General features: G+C 34.2%; 1 protein-coding gene across 1 annotated transcript in view; it reads right to left on the reverse strand.

Annotated features, from left to right (window-relative positions):
* The window catches only part of Adamts20 (ADAM metallopeptidase with thrombospondin type 1 motif 20), a 165207-nt gene that overhangs the window by 73302 nt on the left and 69400 nt on the right, over positions 1-22505 (reverse strand). The window contains exons 17-28 of the mRNA XM_046436199.2: positions 21974-22140; positions 21696-21825; positions 16761-16887; positions 13688-13898; positions 13351-13515; positions 12725-12889; positions 11901-12020; positions 11176-11283; positions 10306-10470; positions 9901-10191; positions 8986-9147; positions 7501-7677 (exon numbers count right to left, since the gene is read on the reverse strand). Of these exons, the coding sequence (XP_046292155.1) occupies positions 7501-7677; positions 8986-9147; positions 9901-10191; positions 10306-10470; positions 11176-11283; positions 11901-12020; positions 12725-12889; positions 13351-13515; positions 13688-13898; positions 16761-16887; positions 21696-21825; positions 21974-22140 (1988 nt within the window). The remainder of the gene's footprint in view (positions 1-7500; positions 7678-8985; positions 9148-9900; positions 10192-10305; positions 10471-11175; positions 11284-11900; positions 12021-12724; positions 12890-13350; positions 13516-13687; positions 13899-16760; positions 16888-21695; positions 21826-21973; positions 22141-22505) is intronic.

Genomic DNA, 22505 nt, shown 5'->3' on the forward strand with positions numbered 1-22505 from the left:
AGTTGCCTGCAATTCATAGTGGCTGAAAGTGAGAGATCAGATCCCAGCGGGAAGGCGGTTTTGTCCCAAGAAGAAGAAAGGAAAGCTGTCAGCATCACAGCCACCACTGACACTGATGGAAAGCACATCATGGTGGGAAGTGGTCTCAGTCCTGATGAACCTAAAGGGACTGATCCCCAGACTGCAGCCACAGTCTGCATGAAACAAATTCCAGTGGGAAGCTGCCTAGGTCTCCAGTGGCATAGAGGGATGATCCCCAGATCTTGGCAGCAGCCAGAGAAAGATGGTTATGGAAAGATGTTGCCTGTGTCCCAGGAAGCTTAAAGGGAGGGTTCCTGGATTGCAAGCATAGTCAGCAGGAGGTCAGTCAAGGTGAAAAGTTGCCTGGGTCCAAGGCAGTAGAGAGCAATGGTACCTTGTCTCAACCATGGCCACAGCTGGAGAGTGTCTGGACATGGACTGCACACTGCCTCAGTCACAGTCAGCAAAGGGAAGCAGCACCCACAATAAACAGTTTGAGGCAGTGGAAGCTAGAACCCAGGCAAATCACTTGAATCTCTTTACTCATTCCTAAGGACAATATCCCAGTGAGCTGCACTGGCAAAGGGGAATGCTTCTGCACTACAAATTACTCACAGAGAATCTACAACCACAGGACCTGTGCTTGTAGAGAGCCACCAGGATCTAGCCCATTTTGAAAAGGATTCTGTAGAGGGGAGTGGGAACATGGGACCCAAGGCAATCACAGTGACAGCCCAGAGCCCTTGCATCCTGAAGTTCTGCACACAATAGAAACAACCATCAGATATAACTGCTGTACCCCTGAGCACTCAGACCCAGACCCCTGAGTTGACAAACCAGAACTGGCTGATGGGAGATCCATAGAAACTAAGTGAGGGGCTCCTGTGCCCCAGTATTTCTGGAGGGATAGAGGGATCAAAAGCCAAACAATGATGGACATCTTCTAACTGTCCAAATTTGAATGAAATCTAAACCAAAAGAATTTTCTTCAACTCAACCTGGTTTGCTATAAATACCTGTAACATCAACTTTGATTATATACATCAATTTTTATTTTGATTTGACAGTTGTTACCCTAATAGCTAACACTGTGCTCTCAACCCATCAGAATGTATCTCTTCTAATGCTTTAAAGCATTATTTGGATCATTCTGTTTTCGTAGCTCCAGTTTATACCTTACCCCTTCTTCTCCCTTTTATATTATCAGCTACTGCCTCAAATACCCCTCATTCTTTTCTTCTTTTTACCTTGAAATTATTCTTTTCTATCTTTAGTCTTTTTTCTCTCTTTTGCCCAGTTTTCTCCCTTTTACCTTTCAGTCTCCATATAATGGTAGCAATTTTTACAATATTTAATAACTACCTTTCCGGAACTTTACAAGATTACAACTGAATTAGAGAAATTGTAGAGAATGATATAAAGAAGATTTTCACTTTTCATAAGATTGAAGAGTATGCAGCTGTGCTCTGAAGTGACTGTAGTAAATAAGATTCAGTGGCTTCTCTCAAAGTGGTGTTGATACTGGGAAGAGCAGAAGCCACAAAATGAACTCAAGTATCAATACCTGGATATTTGCCCAACTGAGTGCTCTTACAGAAAAAAAGATCACAAAACAGTCCCTTGCCTACAAAAAGAAGCAATAAACATCTCAATAGATAGGTAGATATACAAGTAATGTGAAAATAAAAGGGAGCAAACCATCCCAAACAGGCTATAACACTTCAAAAATTGACTCCATTGATACCACAGTGAAGGAAATGTCAGAGAAAGAATCTTAAAAGTTTATGGTTAAATTGATCAGTGGGCTAAAAGAAGACATCAGGGGTAAAATTAGAATATACAGAAAGTGAAATGAAAGAGAAATCCTGGAAGTAAAAGATTCGATAAAAACAAATTAAATGGAAAGAATCACCAATATATTAGACAACTTGGACGATAAATTTTCAGGCCTTAAATACATAATCTTGAAAACAAAGTTAACCATAAAAAAAAGCTTATCCCATATTCAAGAAATATGGGATAACATCAAGAGTCCAAATTTAAGAATCACTGGGGTAGATGAAGGCTCCAAAATACACACTAAAGGAATGTACAATCTTTTCAATGAAATAATACTTAAAATTTTTCTAAATCTTAGAAATGAGATGGAAATTACAAGATGCATATAAAACTCCAAATTCACAGACTCAAAAAAGATTTTCTCCAAGGTACATGATAATGCAAATATCTAACATGCAGAATAAGAACATAATTCTAAAAACTGTAAGAAAAAACCAGCAGGTCATATTTAGAGGGAAACCTATTTGGATTTCAACTGATTTCTAATCCAGACCCTAGAAACCAGGAGGGCTTGGGATAATATATACTATGTTCTAAAAGAAAATGGGTGCCAACCAAGATTATTCTATCCAGCAAAATTTTCCTCAGAATTGAAGATGGAATAAAAACCTTCCATAATAAGCAGAAACTAAAAGAATTCATAATCATAAGGCCTGCACTACAAAACATACTCAATAAAATATTTCATGAAGAAGAAATGAAAAAAAAAAGAAAGAAAACCAGCATAGGATGAATCACACTAGAAGAATAGTAAATTTAAAAAGTCAGATCTGAATGAAGCATTAGAGATAAGTTAAAAAAGTAAGAAATAAAAACCATCTCTCTACAATAACATTAAATGTAAAAGTTCTAAACTCTTCAATCTTAAAACACAGGGGCTGTTTGGATGAAAAACAAGACCAAACAATATGTTGTTTGCAAGAGACTCACCTTACAGACAGACATCCACAGACTAAAGGTGAAAGGAGGTGAAAAGATATACTATACAAATGGTACTGGAAAAACAAAGAAGGGTAGCTACTCTCATATTAGACAAAGTGGACTTCAAGTCAAAATTAACCAGAAGAGACAAAGAAGGTTACTGCACACTGGTTATAAGAATCATCCAATAAGATATAATGATGGTAAATATTTATCTCACAAACAATGGTGGATCTACATATATAAAATAGACCCTCCTCAATATTAAAAATCAAATAGACTGTTATAGAACAACACTAAGTGATTTCAACACACCTCTTTCATCACTAGATAGATTATCCAGACACAAACTAAAGATTCTTCAGAACTAAAAAATACCATTAATCAAATGGACCTAACAGACATCTATGGGATATTCCATCTATCCATGAATTAACTTTCTTCTCAATAGCTCATGTAATGTTCTCTAAATAAATAAAATGAAGAGTTAGTTTTTTGAAAGGATAAATAAGATTGTTTAACCTTTAGCCAAACTAACCAAAAGAGAGAGAATACACAAATTAATAAAATTAAAGTGGAAAAGAAAATATCACCACAGATACTACTGAAATCCAGAAAATAATTAGTAATAATTGTTATTTTGAAAATTCATACTCCAATAAACTAGAAAATCTTGAAGATATTGACAAATTCCTAGAGGCACATGATGTACCCAAACTGAATGAGGAGAATATAGGAAACTTAAACAGATTAATATCAAGTAATACACTGAAGCAGCTATCAGACCTTCAAAGAAGAACTAACACCAATTCTCCTCAAATTATTTCATGAAGTAGAAAAGGAGGAAACACTGTTAAATTCATTTTATGAAGCAGGTATCACCCTGATCCTAAATCAGACAAACACATCAAGAAAACTTCAGGCCAATATTTTTCAAGAACAAAGATGCAAAAATTCTTTTTTCAATTTGTTTTAATTAGTTATATAAGACAGTAGAATGCATTTTGACATATCATACATAAATGGAGTATAACTTCTCATTTTTTCTGGATGTACATGTTGTAGAATCACACCAGTTGTATAATCATACATGTACTTAGTGCAATAATGTCCAACTGACAAACCACATTACAAAAACACATTAAGCAGATAGTACACCATGATCAAGTGGGCTTTATCCCAGGGATACAAGATTGAGTTAACATACACAAATGAATAAATGTGATTCAATACAAAAATAAAATCAAGGACAAGAAGCACATGATTACCTCGATACAGAAAAAGCATTTGACAAAGTACATCACTCATTCATGTTTAAAACACTAGAGAAACCAGGATAGAAAGAATTTACCTCAACTTTGTAAAGGTTATATATGACAAATCCAAGGCCAACATTATACTAAATGGAGAAAAACTGAAAGCATTTCCTTTAAAAACAAGAACAAGACAAGGATGTACACTCTCCCCACTCTTATTCAACATAGTCCTTGAAACTCTAGCCAGAACAATCAGGCAAATTCAAGAAAATTAATGGGATACAAATAGGCAAAGAAGGGGTCAAATAATCTCTGTTGGTTGATAATTAGAAGACCCCAAAAAGTGCACCTGAAGACTTTTAGAGCTGATAAACACATTTAGTAATGTAGCAGAACACAAGATCAACATACATAAATCAACACTTTCCTATACTCCAATAATGAATCTGATGAAACATAAATTAGGAAAACTATCACATTCACAATAACCTTAAAAATACTTGAAATTAATCTAACCAAGAAAGGGAAGAACCTCTACAGTGAAAAGCATAGAATACTGAAGAAAAAAAAATTAAAGACCTTAGAAGATGGAAAGACCTCCCATGTTCTTGAATCATCGGCAGAATTGATATTGTCAGAATGGTCATACTGTAAAACCATTGTACAGATTCAATGCAATCCCCACCGAGAAACCAATGACATTCTTCACAGAACTAGAAAAAAAGCAGTTCTAAAATTCATTTGGAAAAGTAGGAGGCCCAGAGTAGCCAATGGAATCCTGAAGAAGAAGAATAAATGTTGGAGGCATCATGATTCCAGACTTCAAATTATAATACAAAGCTATAATAACTAAAATAGCATCATACAGGCACCAAAGCAAACAGGAAGATCAATGGAATAGAATAGAAGACAAACACATAGATATAGTTATCTGTTACTAGACAAAGATGCCATAAATATATGTTGGAGAAAATATAGTCTTTTTAACAAATAGTGCTGGGAAAATTGGACATCGATATGTAAAAGAATGAAACTAGATCCCTATACCTCAACTCAAAGTGGATCAAGACCTAGTAATTGGACCAGAAACTCTGCAACTGAGAGAAGAAAATGTAGATCCAACACTCAAACATTTACTTCCCTAACAAATTCCTAAAGCACAAGAAATAAAACCAAAATCAATAAATGAGATGCCATCAAATTAAAAAGCTTCTTCACAGCAAAGGAAAAAAATTAATCAATGAAGTGAGAGCCTCCAGAATGGGAGAAGATTTTTGCCACTTCCTCACCAGACAGGGGATTAATATTCAGAATTAAAAAAAATAATAAAAAACATAAAAAAAACCTCAACAGGGCTGGGGTTATAGCTCACTAGTAGAGCATAAGCCTAGCACATGTGAGGCACTGGGTTTGATCCTCAGCACCACATAAAATAAATAAATAAAAGAAAGTTATTGTGTCCATCTACAACTAAAAATAAAATTTTTTAAATAAAAAGAACTCAACAAACTTAACAACAAAAAAACCTAAATAATCCAACTAAGTGGACAAAAGAACTGAAAAAAACACTTCTCAAAAGACGAATATAACAAATATGTGAAAAAATGTTCAACATCTCTAGCAATTAGGGAAATGCAAATCAAAATCACATTGAGATTTCATCTTCTACCAGTCAGAATCACAATTATCAAGAATACAAACAATAACAAGTGTTGGTGAGAATGTGGAGAAAAAGATACTTGCATACACTGCTTGTGTGACTGAAAATTAGTGCAACCACTCTAGAAATCAGTATGGAGATTCCTTAAAAAACTAGGAATGGAACCACCATATAATTCAGCTATCCCACTGCTTGATATCAAAGATATAAAATCAGCATTGCAACACACCCACTAGCCAGACAATGGAACTAACCTAGGTGTCCTTCAAGAGATGAATGGATAAAGAAAATGTGGTATATATACACAACAGAATATTACTAAACCATAAAGAAGAATGAATTGCAGCCTTTGCTGGTAAATGGATGAAACTGGAGACTATCGTGCTAAGTAAAATAAGGCAGACCCAGAAAGTCAAAGGTTGAATAAGTTTTCTCTGATATGCAGAAGCTAATACAAAATAAGGGGTGGTGGTGGGGAAGGCAGGGAAGGGGTATTCCATCAAACTAGAAGCAAAATCAGTGAAGTAAAGAAAGGAGAATGAGGGGGAAGGAGGAGAGACTGGATAAGGGAAGAATTGAGGAATGAATCTGACCTAAAGTTCCTAAGTACATATAAGAATAAACCACAGTGAATCTCACCATTATGTATATCCACAAGGCACTAATTTTAAAAAAAATGTTCTAAGTAAATAGCAGAAAGGTTACTAGAGGGAGGAGAACAGTAGGAGGGAGGGAGGAGGGAAAGGGGAAGTATTAGAGACTGATTTAGAGAAAATTGTATTCTGTGCTTTTACAATTATGTCAAAATGAATCCTAATGTTATATATAACTAAAAAGAACCAATAAAAAATTATAAAAAAGGGTTAGTTGTAAAACTGCAGTTATGATTATTTTCTAAATAAAATATGATTTAACTTCATAAATACAATTATAAATATATTATAGACTCAAATCAATTTTTCATCTGAAAGAAATGAACTTAGCTGTCCACGATTTAAAAAATCAGAAGTGACCAAAAAACTAATTCAATATACTTATGTATTAAATATTCTTCAGAGTTTAGATATCTGAAAACAACTAGAGAAAATAAACCATTCATGAGCAATATTTATGAGTTTGGTCTATGGCTCCAAAAAATAACAAAACAGAAAATTAAAATATTCCTAAACCACAGTAACTCCACACAGTGGAGAAAAATGAATATTCATATAAATTATTATATAAATCATACTTTTCTGTGATGTAACAAACTGTAAACAATTAATTTATTTTATGTAAGTAAATTTCTCTATCTTTTCTTTAATATAAATTTTCACATTTCCAAACAAAATAATGAGTTTTAACAATGATAAAAACAAGTTTTAAAAGATTGTTATTTGGTTTTGGATCAGTTATTGGACATTGACAGACAAAAGCCACATACAGTTATATGCTCAAACAAGACATAGCCTTGATTTGCCATTGTTACAAGCAAAGTGTTAACATTACATACAAATGTAAATAGTGAAGGCAAACAAAAGATGTAATGAAGAAAAATATTTCCATGGGAATAGTGCTATGGTTCAAACTTCACATATAAAAATAAATACTTATAGAACTATTAAATATTACAGTACTTGAAATTGAATCAATCCTTCTTCCAACTATCAATTTTAATAATATAAGCCAAGAAGGCAAACGGTCTGCTTTAAAAAACAATCAGAAATCATAGTGTGTAGATTTCATGATTTATAAAAAAAAGAAATTAAAGTAAAAGAAACCTAGTAAAATAAAACAAAATTAAGATTGAGAATACTATCGTACCGATTTCCATGGTCCCCGATGCCATGATACATCATCAGGGCAGGCATGAACATGACATTGTATCACACTAGGCGGCTTGTTTAAGATTTCACAGTTGTGCTCTTCTGACAGTTGGCCATTGGGAAACTGGCATATTACAAATCTTGATTTTATTCCTCCTCCACATGTTTGTGTACACTAAAAATAAGAAGAGGAAATATCAAGCCTATGTAACTTTACAGAGACTGTTATTCATTCTTGAAATATAATTAGTAATGCTAGAGCTTAAACATTTATTATTTCTAATTGTCAACATTTCTCCCTGAATTTAAGAGTTTTAATCCCATGATTATAAAAACTGACAGTTTCTGAGACTTATTAGGAAGATATTTCAATAAGGTATGAAGTCTATAAGATACTAATTGCAGGTTATGACAGAAACAAAACTGATTTACCTAAATAAAGAGTATCAATTATAAAATGTATGGATTATAATCAATGAATTATTATGTAGCCATGAGAGCTAATGAGATAGGTCAAATTTTATAAACATGGATAGATGTTTAATACATTTTATATAAAAATCAGACAGCAAACAGCATGTATAATATAAATCTGTTTTTGTAACCTATGCAGAACAAAAATCTAGCAGTAAATATACCAAAATGATAAAAGTTTGTATTTGTTTATAGTTTTCCTATGATTTAAACTTTTAAAATGAATATACCTACTAATACTGTAATACTAAAGTTACTTAATTTTGGAAAATATTAAAGTATATATGAAAAATGTACTTGATGTTTATTAGCACCTAGCCAAAAGTATGCCTTTAAGCAATGATTTCCAATAAATTCCCTATGAAGAAAATTACGTAATAAAAACAATTAAGCAAAAACATTTGACTAATTAAATTAGCTGATTTATATTATTCATCCCAAACTAACATACATCATTGCTTCTTACTCTTTCCCATTCAAAATATGGGTGGGATTAATATTCAAAGTGACCATTTTAGAAATTATCTTTACATTTACAGTGCCAAAGAGCGCCAGGGCATGATGAAAGTGCTTAATAATTGACAACTATCTAGCTTAAAGGAGAAAAATCATCAAATGAATGACTAAACAATAGGAGTAAAATATAGTCTGCATATCCACCTTGTTTTCTGTGTTTACATCAATCCAATTTTCTAAGATATTTGAATAATAATGTACAAAAGTTAGAAAGATATTAGTAATTCACAGACATACTGAGTAGCATAGCAGGTTCTATTTACAAATCTGGAATACACGCTTTCCTTCATGAGTGAGTGACTTACACAATGAGAGAACACCTATTAAAAGAACAGGGTTTTGATCTTTCAATTAAGAAAAATATTTCTTTCCATATATAGTGAAGTAAAATTATCCAGCAGTATGGGATAATGAGGTAATGTCAAAAAGCACTTTACTTTAGGTCTTCAGATATGTAAAATTCTCCACAAATTTGGGGAATCTTATGACTTACTTCTCCCCAGCTTCCATAGTTCCAGTGTGGACAAGGTCCCGAATCACAGTGCTTTGACTCTGGGGGTTTTGAGGCTGCATCACAGTAACTTGCACTTTGTCCATTCTCATCCTGGCAGACCACAACCCTACGCTGGAGACCTCCAGCACAGCTGCTAGAACACTGGCCAAAAGAAAATAGAAACACACATGAACTGCAGATTCCACAATGTGAATTTGCATGGTGGGAAAAAAAAAATCATGCCTTGACTCAACCCAAAGCAAACTTTGAATCATGAAAATCTGACAAAAACACTTAAATTTTACTGAGGGCTTCATTAAAATTTGTCAATGAAAGGTAGGACTTTCAATTATGCATTAGGAAATAATCTTCCACCTTCATCCTGAATGTTAAGTAAAAAGGAATTAAAGTTTTAAGATTAACTGGGAAGAAATTAAAAAACAAAAACAAAACAGTGTTAAGTCACTTGATTTTTACCTTGGTATTTTTCTTTAATTTGTATCATTAATATCATGTAAAATATGAACTACAATCATATCTTTGGTAGTTTACCATGATTTTACCCTAGTTTATTCCATGTCTATCACAGTAAGTTTTTGTTTTATTTTTTTCATAAACATTTGTAGTCTTACTTCTTAAAGGGTTTTCTCTTATTTTTATTATAATGGACCCTAATCAGATTATTTTTAAGTGCATTCCTTTGTAATCATAATATCACATTAGTCTATAATTCAATAAGAACTCTGGGGAGTTGTAGTCTGCATCAAAAATGCTTAATCCATTTAAGATTTAAACTATTGATCTTCAGATAAATTTAGCATTAAAAGCATTTGATGTCATTATATACAGATCTGTTAAAGGGCTGAAATATAACAAAATTACAGAAATAATATAACTCAATAAAGAACAGCTTACTGATCCCCATGGTCCTGTTCTCCATTGGTTTCCTCTGATTGACAGATGGACCCCCTGATTTTGATTATCTTCGGGTTTGTGAGTTAATGGAAAATGCCTGCCTGGGAAATGGCTTGGCTGCTCAGAAGAACTAGGAAAGTGGCTGTACATGGGTGGGCAGGCGGACAGGTTACAATCTTGTTCTATCAAGGGGCGAACTTCAGGGTCACAGTAATTCTCATCAATTGGCTGCTGGTGGTTGATGCATAAAACTTGTCGAGTTGTTTTTCCATGGCCACAGGATGCTGAACACTGACCAGAAATTTAGTCAACATTTACTATGTAATATACTTCATTGATATTATATAAAATATCATATATTATATTTAAACACTTCACTTCCTATTTTTTCATGAGGATACTTACAGGTGACCAATTTCCTGCTTGCCATTCTCCACAAGGGCTAAAGCAGACAGATATTTCAGCAGGTCTAGGTAAGTGTGCACAGTATGATTCATCTGCTATTCCATCATGAGCGTCACGACAGCTTACATAGCGGGCTTGATTACCTCTTCCACAAGACACAGAGCACTTAAGAAATCAAATAATATTGAAATGTTAGATAGTACCTCTCCCACTTTCCTTAACCATAACTGTTACTCACATTTCTAAAACATCAAGTTTCTTGAGAAAACATAAATTAGAAATAACATTACCTGGCATAATTTCTCAATCAAATACAGATGGGGCAATAAATATTCCAGTTTAGATCATAAATTTCACAGATATAAAGTTTGAATGAATATAATGTTTTGAAATGCTTAGTTATATTTCAAAATTAAAAATGCTATGTAAGGGAATCTTAATATATCATTAAAATAATTTAAAAGACAATTAAAATTTAAGATGAAAGCAAATGATAATTCAAAATACATTAAAACTTTCAGTTCAGAAAACTAACATGAAAATGTCCGTAGTTTAACTAAAAGTTGATAAATGCCTAATATCACATATGTTTCTTATAACAACCTGTGACATAAGTATCATTATCCTCATTTTATAGATTAGAAAATCTATAAAAGGCTCAAATTTCCTGCACATAAACACAGGCTCTTGAAAGTCAGAGCATGAGTTAGCTATTAAATGACCTATTTCTAAACCCTATACTTGGTCCATACCATCAATATACTTGAGAATGAATACATACATTAACTTAAGAAAATCTGCCCCAAACATTTTGCTGGTGTCTAAAGACCTCCATAAGAAATACTATATCACTTCAATAAATTCACTTACTGGGGTCCAAGAACCATGTCTCCACTGTGCTACCTTTCCCATAGGAACAGCTGGTAACGAAGTAGCCCCAACATTGGGGACAACTGGGCAGGGAGTAACTATACAGTCCTATTTAAAAGAAAAACAGATCTCAAAGAATATCATTTAATTAATCAACCACATTTAAATTCATTCTGGCATTTCATTGTCTCTATTAAATATCTAATTCAACAATAGTTGCATACCAAGTCACAAATAAATGATGTAAAGAATTTTATTTTGAAAAATTCAAAGTACTGTCAAGTGCTAGCAGTGGACAGTAAGACTGAATATCAATATTTGGATCATTCTATCTGATAGTTGAAAAGTGAAAGAGCAAAGTCCTTCAAAAATACCACTAGGCTGAAACATTCTGAAAGTACAGAGCTTCACTTTAAAAAGGCAAAACACACTTCAAAAGTCCATAATATTCATAATAATAGATCTTGTTATACAAGCACAGTTCAAAAAATGGGAAGACACAAGTTAAATGAATGATCCAATGGCAGATAAAGGGTAAGCTATGTCATAAGAAAGCTATAAGAATTTCAAAACCAAGAATAACAAATTCTATTTCATGCACACATTTTTAAGGCATAGAAGTTTAAGTGGAAAAAGTACATATAAAAATAATTTGAACATGTTAGCAATCCTCCTGATAAATAATAAATATTTTTATTTATAATCCACAAAAAGGCTTCCTTTACCTGCCTATCACCTGGGCGACTAGCCCCTTGACATTCTCTGTCATCTAATACTGCACTAAAGAGCTCGCTGACACATTTAACAGCACGTATCTGATACCCAAGTCCGCAGGTAGCTGTGCACTGAAAGATAAAGATAAATAGATATCAAAAAACATTGTTTTTCAAAAATTACATAGACTTCCATTTTCTTAATAAATATATAGTTAATAATATACTTTCAGTAGATCTTCTTATACAAGCACTTTATACCAGATTCAAAAGACCTAAAATTAATAAATTCAATCATCATGCCTACTTATTTAAATACTTTATGTAGACATTACTAAAATACTGAAGTTCACAAAATGTATATTGTTAATATAGTTTTAAAAGTTATCATGTAAAAAATATCAGTAAAGGCCTGATATTTTGGAGGCAGACTCAATATAATTATAGGAACAAAATACTTTCAAACTCTATCTGGTGTATGTATGTCACTTAATACACTGAAGAAATTTCAAAGAGATAAAGAAGAAAGAGGTAAGAAGGTTCCATCAACTTTGGTAATCTTCACAGGATAATACACTATCCACACTCATCCAGTCTGATCATTGCTCACTTTGCAGATTTCTAGCTTCCTGGTTGGCTATTCTAACAATGCCTGTTCTAAATATGGTAAAGATGCCAACGTAAGCACAGAATGTGAAAATATTTATAGTTTAATCAAAGCTAATAAAAACATGAGATTTGAAGACTCTCATTTAACTAAAGTGAATCCAAAAGCAAAGCTGAAATATTTACCACAGCAAAATTAACAGTAATGTCAAAATTTTGCATATACTCACAGAACTCCATGGTCCTACTTGCCAAGAAGCACATGCGTGAAGCTCACATGGTCTTAGAGATTCAGGTTTGGTACTTGGATTACAGAAGCCGTCACTCAAGTGATCTTCATTCAGTTGACACCAAACCTGCCGCTGCTTTGATCCTTTTCCACATGTAACAAGACACTGTAAGAAGTCAACACGATACATTACAAAATGATGCAAGGATCAATTTACATACTAAAATACAGTTGTAAGACCATTTCTAAGTTCAGTATAACCCAAATCCTCTACATACATCCACTGGGCAAAACCACCACCCCTAACTTCTGCTCCCCAAGTATCACTGAAATGTCCACTAGTCCTAGAAACAAAGATACAAAATTAACCTTAGAATAAGTATATATCCCAGGCCACTGCACTTTCTTATAAAAATAGTTATAGTTGTAGATTAGGCATCAGCAAATGTTATTGATAACTTAATAACTGTAAATAGTTTAAGGATAGCCATTTTAAAAATTTTACTGCCTTTAACAAAAAATATTTTAAATGATAAAGTTAAATATGTGTGAATTTTATAAAGTCTTTGATGCAAAGTTTCCTAACACAATTTATAATAGTTCTAAGCCTCATGTTTTTAATGTTACCTCACTCCACTCACTAGCAACCCAAATGGGACAGGAAAATTCATTGCAATTCTCTACAATCATTCGAGGCAGCTCTTGACATTCTCTGTCAGCAAGACGATGGCCAAAGTTGTTTACGCAATAAGATTCTCGAGACCGTTCTCCTCCTCCACAACTCCTAGAACACTGATTAAAAAAAAAAAAGAAAAGAAAAGAAAAAGAAAAACAGAAAAGAAATTAAAAAAAGATGACTTTTGGAGATAAAAAAATTAAATTGTTTATAAATATGTATTTCAGAGAAATTAAATATTCAGTTAAGAAAAAGGAGACAACCTTCTTTAACCAATAATTATTGTACCTGGGACCATTCTAAATAATGCCATCTTGTTAAGACACAGTCACCATGGCATGGCTCTCGGGTAGGAGGTTTAATTTGGTCACTGCAGTCATGGTCATTTACTGGAACAGTCTGTCCTTTATGGATGGAGTACTTCATGCAGTGGACATCCAAGGATCTGTATCCTGAACCACAGTGGGATGAACATTCACTTTTGCCAATGATGTGCCACCTAGAAAGAAAGGATAATGTGCTATTAACACAAATTTAAAAGTGAATTTAGAGAAACTCATGCATGAAATTCAATTTTAAGAATTCTAAGAGCTAACAGAAATGCAACCTGAAAAGACGTAAAGATGTAGTTTCAAGAGATTATATAGCTCAAACTTTCAGATTACAGATTTAAAAAAAAGAAGCTTCAAAGAGATTATCTATTCCAATGGTACAATGCTTGAAAATTTTTCTCTTTTGATCAGAAATTGTACTTTTTTCCACATTAAATCTTAAATTGCTTCCAAAATATATATAAATGAAATATCTAGTTAAAGCTAGAGACAGGGCATCAACACTACATCTACTGATATTATCCTGACACTTGATAGTAACTTTGGAGGTATGTCCAAGGAAGTACAAGTTTCAAAAGCATTTGAAAACATTGGGTTTAGATCAAGATGAATCAAGTAGTTAGTGGCAGATTTAAGACTATAACTGAAGACATCAGTTAGTCTGATGTTAGTCAATCAAATAGTCTCTCCGTTTGAAAACCTCTGACAGTACTTTGATACGTGAACAGAGAATATCTGGAAATCTGAATACATCAATAAAGATATAGTCCTTAAAAATTGGCAAAACAGTTTTTGTAAAGAATATCACACTCCCTCATTAATTCATTCCAATCTCTATTTAGACATGTTTGCAGGGAAAATATTTATTATAAGCAAAAATGCTAGTTATAGCCAAGTTATCTCAATTACAGTCTAGTAAGCAACCAAATTATGAGTATCCCAGTATAAAGAAGCACAGAATTCACAGAGTTCATTTCTGATAGCTTCTCAAGAATTTCATTGTGTTTTATGCGACTTAAAACAAGCAATTCTACCACTGGGCTAGGTATATAAAAATATATATATACATATAAATTCTTATCTTTCAATACTGAATATAACCTGCTACAATGCAAAAATTAAAAAATGAAAAACTGGAAGATTTTTATCGTTACCATTCTTAGTATTGGTCTGTTACCAATCATCAAAGGAGGAGGAAAAAATTAGACAATAAGAAAACAAACAACCCAATCAACAAATGGGCCAAGGACCTGAACAGACACTTCTCAGAGGAGGACATACAGTCAATCAACAAGTACATGAAAAAATGCTCACCATCTCTAGCTGTCAGAGAAATGCAAATCAAAACCACCCTAAGATACCATCTCACTCCAGTAAGATTGGCAGCCATTATGAAGTCAAACAACAAGTGCTGGCGAGGATGTGGGGAAAAGGGTACACTTGTACATTGCTGGTGGGACTGCAAATTGGTGCAGCCAATTTGGAAAGCAGTATGGAGATTTCTTGGAAAGCTGGGAATGGAACCACCATTTGACCCAGCTATTCCCCTTCTCGGTCTATTCCCTAAAGACCTAAAAAGAGCATGCTACAGGGACACTGCTACATCGATGTTTATAGCAGCACAATTCACAATAGCAAGACTGTGGAACCAACCTAGATGCCCTTCAATAGACGAATGGATTAAAAAAATGTGGCATTTATACACAATGGAGTATTACTCTGCATTAAAAAATGACAAAATCATAGAATTTGCAGGGAAATGGATGGCATTAGAGCAGATTATGCTAAGTGAAGCTAGCCAATCCCTAAAAAACAAATGCCAAATGTCTTCTTTGATATAAGGAGAGTAACTAAGAACAGAGTAGGGACGAAGAGCATGAGAAGAAGATTAACATTAAACAGGGATGAGAGGTGGGAGGGAAAGGGAGAGAGAAGGGAAAATGCATGGAAATGGAAGGAGACCCTCAGAGTTATACAAAAGTACATACAAGAGGAAGTGAGGGGAAGGGGAAAAATAATATAAGGGGGACAAACGAATGTCAGTAGAGGGAGCAGAGAGAGAAGAGCGGAGGGGAGGGGAGGGGAGGGGAGGGGAGGGGGGATAGTAGAGGATAGGAAAGGCAGCAGAACACAACAGACACTAGTATGGCAATATGTAAATCAATGGATGTGTAACTGATGTGATTCTGCAATCTGTATATGGGGTAAAAATGGGAGTTCATAACCCACTTGAATCAAAGTGTGAAATATGGTATATCAAGAAATTTGTAATGTTTTGAACAACCAACAATAAAAAATTAAAAAAAATAAAAAAACAGTAAGAGATGAAAGTAAAAAAAAAAAATTAAAAAAAATAAAAAGGGCTGGGGGTGGAACTCAATGGTAAAGCACCTTGGGTTTAATTCCCACTATTCCCTCTCAAAAAAGGTTACATAAAAACAAAAGATTGATGGATTTAACTACAAAATATAAAACACATGTATATACATATATATTATATGCCTAAAACCAATAAAAATATAAATACACTAAAAAAAAAAAAGAAATTTAGATTAGAAGTACAAACTTTCCTGCCATGATCTACCATAATGTTGCTTAGTACCCAATGGATTAATTACTAAGATACCAGGAAAATTGATACAGTCTCTAATCCATAAAACTTATAAATTTAGTGGTTCATGAGTTCAATGGTAATTACAGAATCAGGCTACAGATATGTTGTTTTAGATCTTTAAACCACGGCTTTCAGACAAGAGTTTACTTATATTTATTTTATAGGCAAAATGACTTCTGTTTTCTAACAGAGTGTAGGACCTGGGTAACTGGTATTCAGCCAGTAATATGAATAAAAATTCAGATACAATTCTGAGTTTCACCACACATTAGTGAATCTGAAATTTTATAATAGAGGCAGATGATGGGTATTAGTGATATGTCCACTTTGTGTTAGGCACTGTTTTATATTTATCTCACTTATTAGTTTCGTTGCATTTATATAGTAGTTATATCACACATTATTTCCTTTTTACCTTAGTTCACAGTCTGTATTGCACTTTTCAGTCACAAACAATGGGTGTGGCAAGTGGTCACAATTTTGATCAGACACAATCACATGATCACTCTTACGTATGCAGATAATTTTTCTTCTACGAAGACCTTGACCAAAATCAAATGAAAATTAAAAATGAAATGAGAATTTACATAAGTAGAAGTTCCCTAAGTATTTAATTCTACTAAAAGCCTAAAGGATATAAGTAAGAAAGCTAAATTTTCAACACCACATCTAAGATATGCTAGTATATTAATCTAGTCAGGAATGACTTTTTATAGTAAGTAAGCTGAATCCTAAATGATTGAGAAGTTTGCTTAGTGAAGAGGAAAAAGGAAGGTGGGACAAGTACAGAGTAAAAAGAAATTCATCAGGGCCAAGACAGAGATTGGGGGAAATTGAGTGGCTAGGGACAGTGCTGATTCTATGTGGTACATGATATTATTGTTCCCCAGTATTTGCTTTCCCTATTTATGAAGGGAAGTGCCCATTTCTGGTTGCTACAATGTCATAGTAACTTCCTGTGGGAGATCACTTCCGTCTGTCAACTGGCATCAGCCTTATGCTGACCAATTAAAGTGGATGAGACCTATTCCAGCGATTCTCAGGCAAGGGCTGCTCTTTCAGCCTGGAGTCATGAATGAAAAGACATTGACAAAACAATAAAAAAAATCAGTGTTGTCACAGGTTGTAGGGGAGGAAGGCAAGATGAAATGGTGAGCACAGGGGATTTTTAGGGCTGCAAAACTTCACTGGATGATACCATCATCCATATATTTGTCAAAACCTATAGAATGTACAACACAAAAAATGAATCCTAATATAAACTATAGGCTTTAGTTGACAATAATGCATAAAAATTGGCTCATCAATTATACACACGTGCCAAACTAATATAAGATGTTAATAATGGAGGGAGAGAGTAAAGGATGCACAGAGGGAACAGAGAGGGAAGGGACAAGGCAGAATATTCAGCCTTTCTATCCAGTGTTTTTCAGTAAACCTAAAGATGCTCTACAAAGTAAAGTCCCTAAAAAGTTTTTTAAAAATGACAATGGTTGCAGTAACAAGTTGGAGTAGAGCCATAACCAATTAGTAGCAAAACATGACACGGGCAATAAATAAACTTTCGTTCTAATCCATTGAGGTTTGGTGGTTGGTTGTATGCAGCATAACAGCAAAAGTAAACTCAGAGAAATGGTCATAACCAGCCAGAATAGTCTGAATTTACATTTCCTGCAATGAAGAGACAGTAAAGAGTTTAAGCGGTCAGAGACATGATCAAATTTCTGTTTATAAAGTTCCACTTTGTACTGCCAGTTGACTGAAGATGAACATATATGTTTATCTCTAATCTTTCCCAAACCCCCTTTAAAATAAAGAATTTTGAAAAGGCATATGTCTAAAAGAACAGGGAAAAAAGGAAACACAGTAAGCAAGATAAGATTTTTTTTAAAATATGAAAAGCAGATGGGAATAGATTTTTGACTGTCAAGGATAAGAATCCTAAGCCTATGAAGGTAGAGAGTAAATAAGGAAAAGCCTGTGCATGCCACAAAATCCAAAATCCAAAAGAAGTCCAGGAATCAAAGATACCAGGTTTCTCTGAAGAGGTGAATGATGTGAGGTGTAGGCCAGAAAAATTAATAATTGATTGAAAGGTATTTATGAAGAACAGTTAGATGACTACCCTTCTAGCCAAGAGCGGCACTGGCTAACAGAAGCCACCTGTGTCACTTGGCATTTTCTAGTAGTCACATTAAAAAGTAAAGAGAGGCAGCTGAGATTAATTTTAATAGCATTTATATTTAATCCAATTATCTGGAATTTTAATATAGCACCAATTTATAAATTATTAATAATACATTTTAAATTATTTTTTCCAAATCCAGTAAATAATTCACACTTACAGCACATGGACTAGCCACAGGTAGACAGCATAGCTCGAGGAAAGGAGAACTTGAAGGAATAAGACACAATACAGGGAAGCCACAGCACAGCAGACTGAAATGGGGTGATGAAGTAAGTCTCCAAAGTGAAAGAACAGATCCCAGCCCCAAATCTCCATCCACTGTGGCCCCAAAATGTCTTCTATTATTCCCTACCCCATCATGACTGTCAGGAGATGGGAGAATTCCTCTCTTGGGCAACTGTTTAAACAAGAAAAAGGATCAACTGACAACAACATTTGGTTCTTCACCCTGCTGACAAACAAAAGAGCCTCTCAACAATCCAGTTATTCTAGAACAAAGCCTCTGGTTGACGCATCTGACACATGTAGAACTTTCAATTAGCATCTTGGTACTTCCTAAATATGAACAAACAGCCAATAATCATTGGAAATTCTAAAAAATCCACTAACAAAAGAAACAAAAACACAATAGAACTAGAATAAAACCAATATGTCAGAGCAGAAGAAAACTCAAAGACTACACTTAATACCCTCAGAGGCCTAATAGAAGATATTATACCCATTAAATAAAAGTTATGAGAAGAAACCTCAAAACAGTGAAATGAAGAGAAGAAATTAGAAAAGAAATCCTCAGTTTAAGAGGCTGAGTACTCAAATAATAAAACTTTCAGAAAGAGAAGAGAAAAATGAGTGTGAGGAAATTATCAAAAAAATTAATGAATGGAACTAAATTTTTCAAGACAAAGAATCAGTGTTTCCAAATTGAAATGACATCCTGATTACCTAGGCAAATACAGAATAAATAAAATCAAATGAAGCACCAACATCAAGGTATTAGCATTGAGGGGATCCACAAAACTTCCAGAACCGAAAATACCCCATACAAGGGCATGAAATTGAAAAGCAAGCTGAGGAAACAGTCATAAAACAAGGCTTTCAATATTCTCAAGGGAAATCATCTGTTTCAGAATTTGTACCAAAGTACTGAGCAAGAATGAGAATGACACAATGCAATTTTCAGAGATGGGAAGCCTCTAACATTACCTTTCTTTCTCAGCAAAGTACTGAGGAGCATGTCCACCTAATGAGGGAAGGAAATCAAAAAGAGGAACTCGTAAGACTTAGAAACCAAGGAATCCAGCCTAAGAGAAAGTTGAAGGAAATTTCCAGGATAATAAAGGAGGGACATCTTGAGGTGATGGTCACATAAAAGCTCTAAAAAGCAATGCAAACAAATTAGTGCAAGAGAAAAGAGGGTCACAGACAAAGATAAAAAATGTGAAGGAAAATTAAAGCTGATAATATGCTTCTAATACCAGTAAAATGTGTAGTACTGACAGAAATCTTGAGGACTGATGACTTTCAGCATACTAAAAAATAAGTCAATAAGTAAACAAAGTTGAGGAAATGAATCTTGAGAGAAACCAAAGCCTATACAAAAAAGGAATATGTTCACAGCATTCTGTGTGGTAAAAGAATTAATAGCTCCTTTTTTTTCATGCACGTGATTCTTTAAGGTGGTTCTCCTGGTCTGGACACCCCCATCACTTCTTACCAAATTTTCCCCAACCTCCCAGAATCGTATTATTCTTTATTTGGTGTGTCTACTGCATTTAAGAATGTGCCTTTTTTCACCTGTTGCTTGGCTTTGTCCCCCTAGGTCTCGATGTCCAAGGCCACAGACCAGCTTATTCACTCAGCACTGGAATATCAGCTCCCCAAATTCCAATTCTCTCCTGTAAAGTACACCCAGGGCCTTCCTGTGAAAGTGAGTCCTTCCTTCTTCTGCATTATCAAAGCCCCTGGTTTCTACTTTAGCATTTATCCCAGCTGACCTGGTGTCATCTACTACCATAGCCCTTCTCTGAGACACTACTGCCCAAGCAGTCACAGGAATGCCTGATCTCATACAATCACTCTGTGGGTCACTGTCCCAATGCAACAGGACCACAGTTGGGCCTCTTCCTCAATGAATCAGCACAGTTCCTTTGGTATCTGGTCACACCAGTTAACTAAACTGTTCCTCACATTCTCATCATCTGGGGCCACTGCCTCTGGTCACCTCCTTTCTCCTATAGGATCATCTCCATACTGTTCTAAGCTTCCTTTCATCTGACCGCTGCTCTCCTGTATTTTTAAACATTCTCTACTCTCCATGAAAATGACTTCTCCATTCTATATAAACTTCTCTATATATACCTCACTTCAATCTCCTCATAACCTTTTTCTGTGATCATCTCTGATACATACAGAGATATAGTATTGCATTTACCATTTTATTACTATTATATTACTATTTTAAATTAAGATATCTACTCATACTTCTTTTGCAACCACTAGACTTTAAAACCTGAATGCAGATCTGCAGTCTCATTAATAATCTAAAACAAAGCAGTCCCTAGATAATTGTCCTGCATTGAACACGGTATTACACAACTAAGCATCCAAAATTAAACATTACACAAAGACTCTAGTCTTTCTATTTGCTGTCGCTACTATAAATTTCTCTGCCATTTCCTCTCTGCTCCTTTCAGTTAATCATGCCACTAGTACAAATATATTTTCCCAGAGCCTGGGAAGGGAAATGAAAGAATGGTTGATATCTCAACACTAAAAGAGGGAGACAGGTTTCTAAGAAAGAGTGTGTGGAGGACAGTAGATGAGAGGGCAGGTATTTCACTAGGAAGTAAGTAAGTTAGAGAAAATTTCTGCAACTGCAAAAAATATATAAAAATAAAAAAGGAGGGGGGGGATGAATGAGAATGTGAAAATGTACCAGGAACAGTAAGTAGAAAGGGGGAGTTTTAAAAACAGGGTCTGTTGAGTAAGAGAAAAAAAAGAGTGAGAGGAAAAGTGAGAAGAAGAAAATAAAACTGTACACTTTTGTATGCCTGTGTGTTATGTTTATGGAAAGGAGGAGGATTCTATAGGCAACCCAACTCGAAGGAATTAAATGATAACAGCATGCACAGTTAAACCCCCATCTCTTTAATACTAACATACCTTGACACATTTTGGTACAGTCTTGCCATGGTCCATGTGCATCCCATGTGAACAGGTCACTCCTCTCCTCCATAGGGATGTTGAAGGAATAGCGTACATCAGGGTTATATAAATTACCCACACATAGCACCTCAATAAAGATATAAAGGAACATACAACTTATAAAAGATACATTCTTCAGACATAATGTCTATCTTTAATAATAAATGTTAAGCATTTAACCAGTATAGATCACTAACATGATTAAAGTGAAGTCTTACTGACCACTGAAGAGTTACCTGTAAAACAAGTTCTTCTTCCAGTCTATCAGTACTGTTAATTCTTTCAATTGAGTTGTTTGATCCACTGTATTCAAAAATAGCTCCTTGTATGTTTATTTCCTTTTTTGACATACTTACAACAAAATTTCCATTTAAAAGAAAATTCCCTTGGGCATCAGATAAGGCTGTAAAAGGATAAAATATTGCTCATGAAGTCATAAAGCAAACCAAAAGTACAGAAAATGATTTTTTAACTTTTTAAATTAAAATCCTGTTTTGAATTCAAAGAATGGAATTGTAAATTCACAGTAAGAATAATATTAAAGAAATAAACCTTATTTTGCTATACTGGGTATCTATTCTGTAAGCAGGTAAACTTCAGCATGTCAGCCAAAGATATTAGAATAAATTCACCCTACATTTTTCTGCCTGAAAGGGTCATCTTCCCCTATGGAGCACAGAGCTTCAGGAGGGATATACAAGAAGTGGTCAGGCTGAATGAAATCATGCCCGAACCAGATAGATCAGCTAAACCAATTGTGGTCATCAG

The sequence above is a fragment of the Marmota monax genome, unplaced genomic scaffold (assembly GCF_021218885.2).
Source record: "Marmota monax isolate L192 unplaced genomic scaffold, Marmota_monax_Labrador192_F-V1.1 WCK01_AAM20220418_F8-fsc00012, whole genome shotgun sequence".
Taxonomy (NCBI): Eukaryota; Metazoa; Chordata; class Mammalia; order Rodentia; family Sciuridae; genus Marmota; species Marmota monax.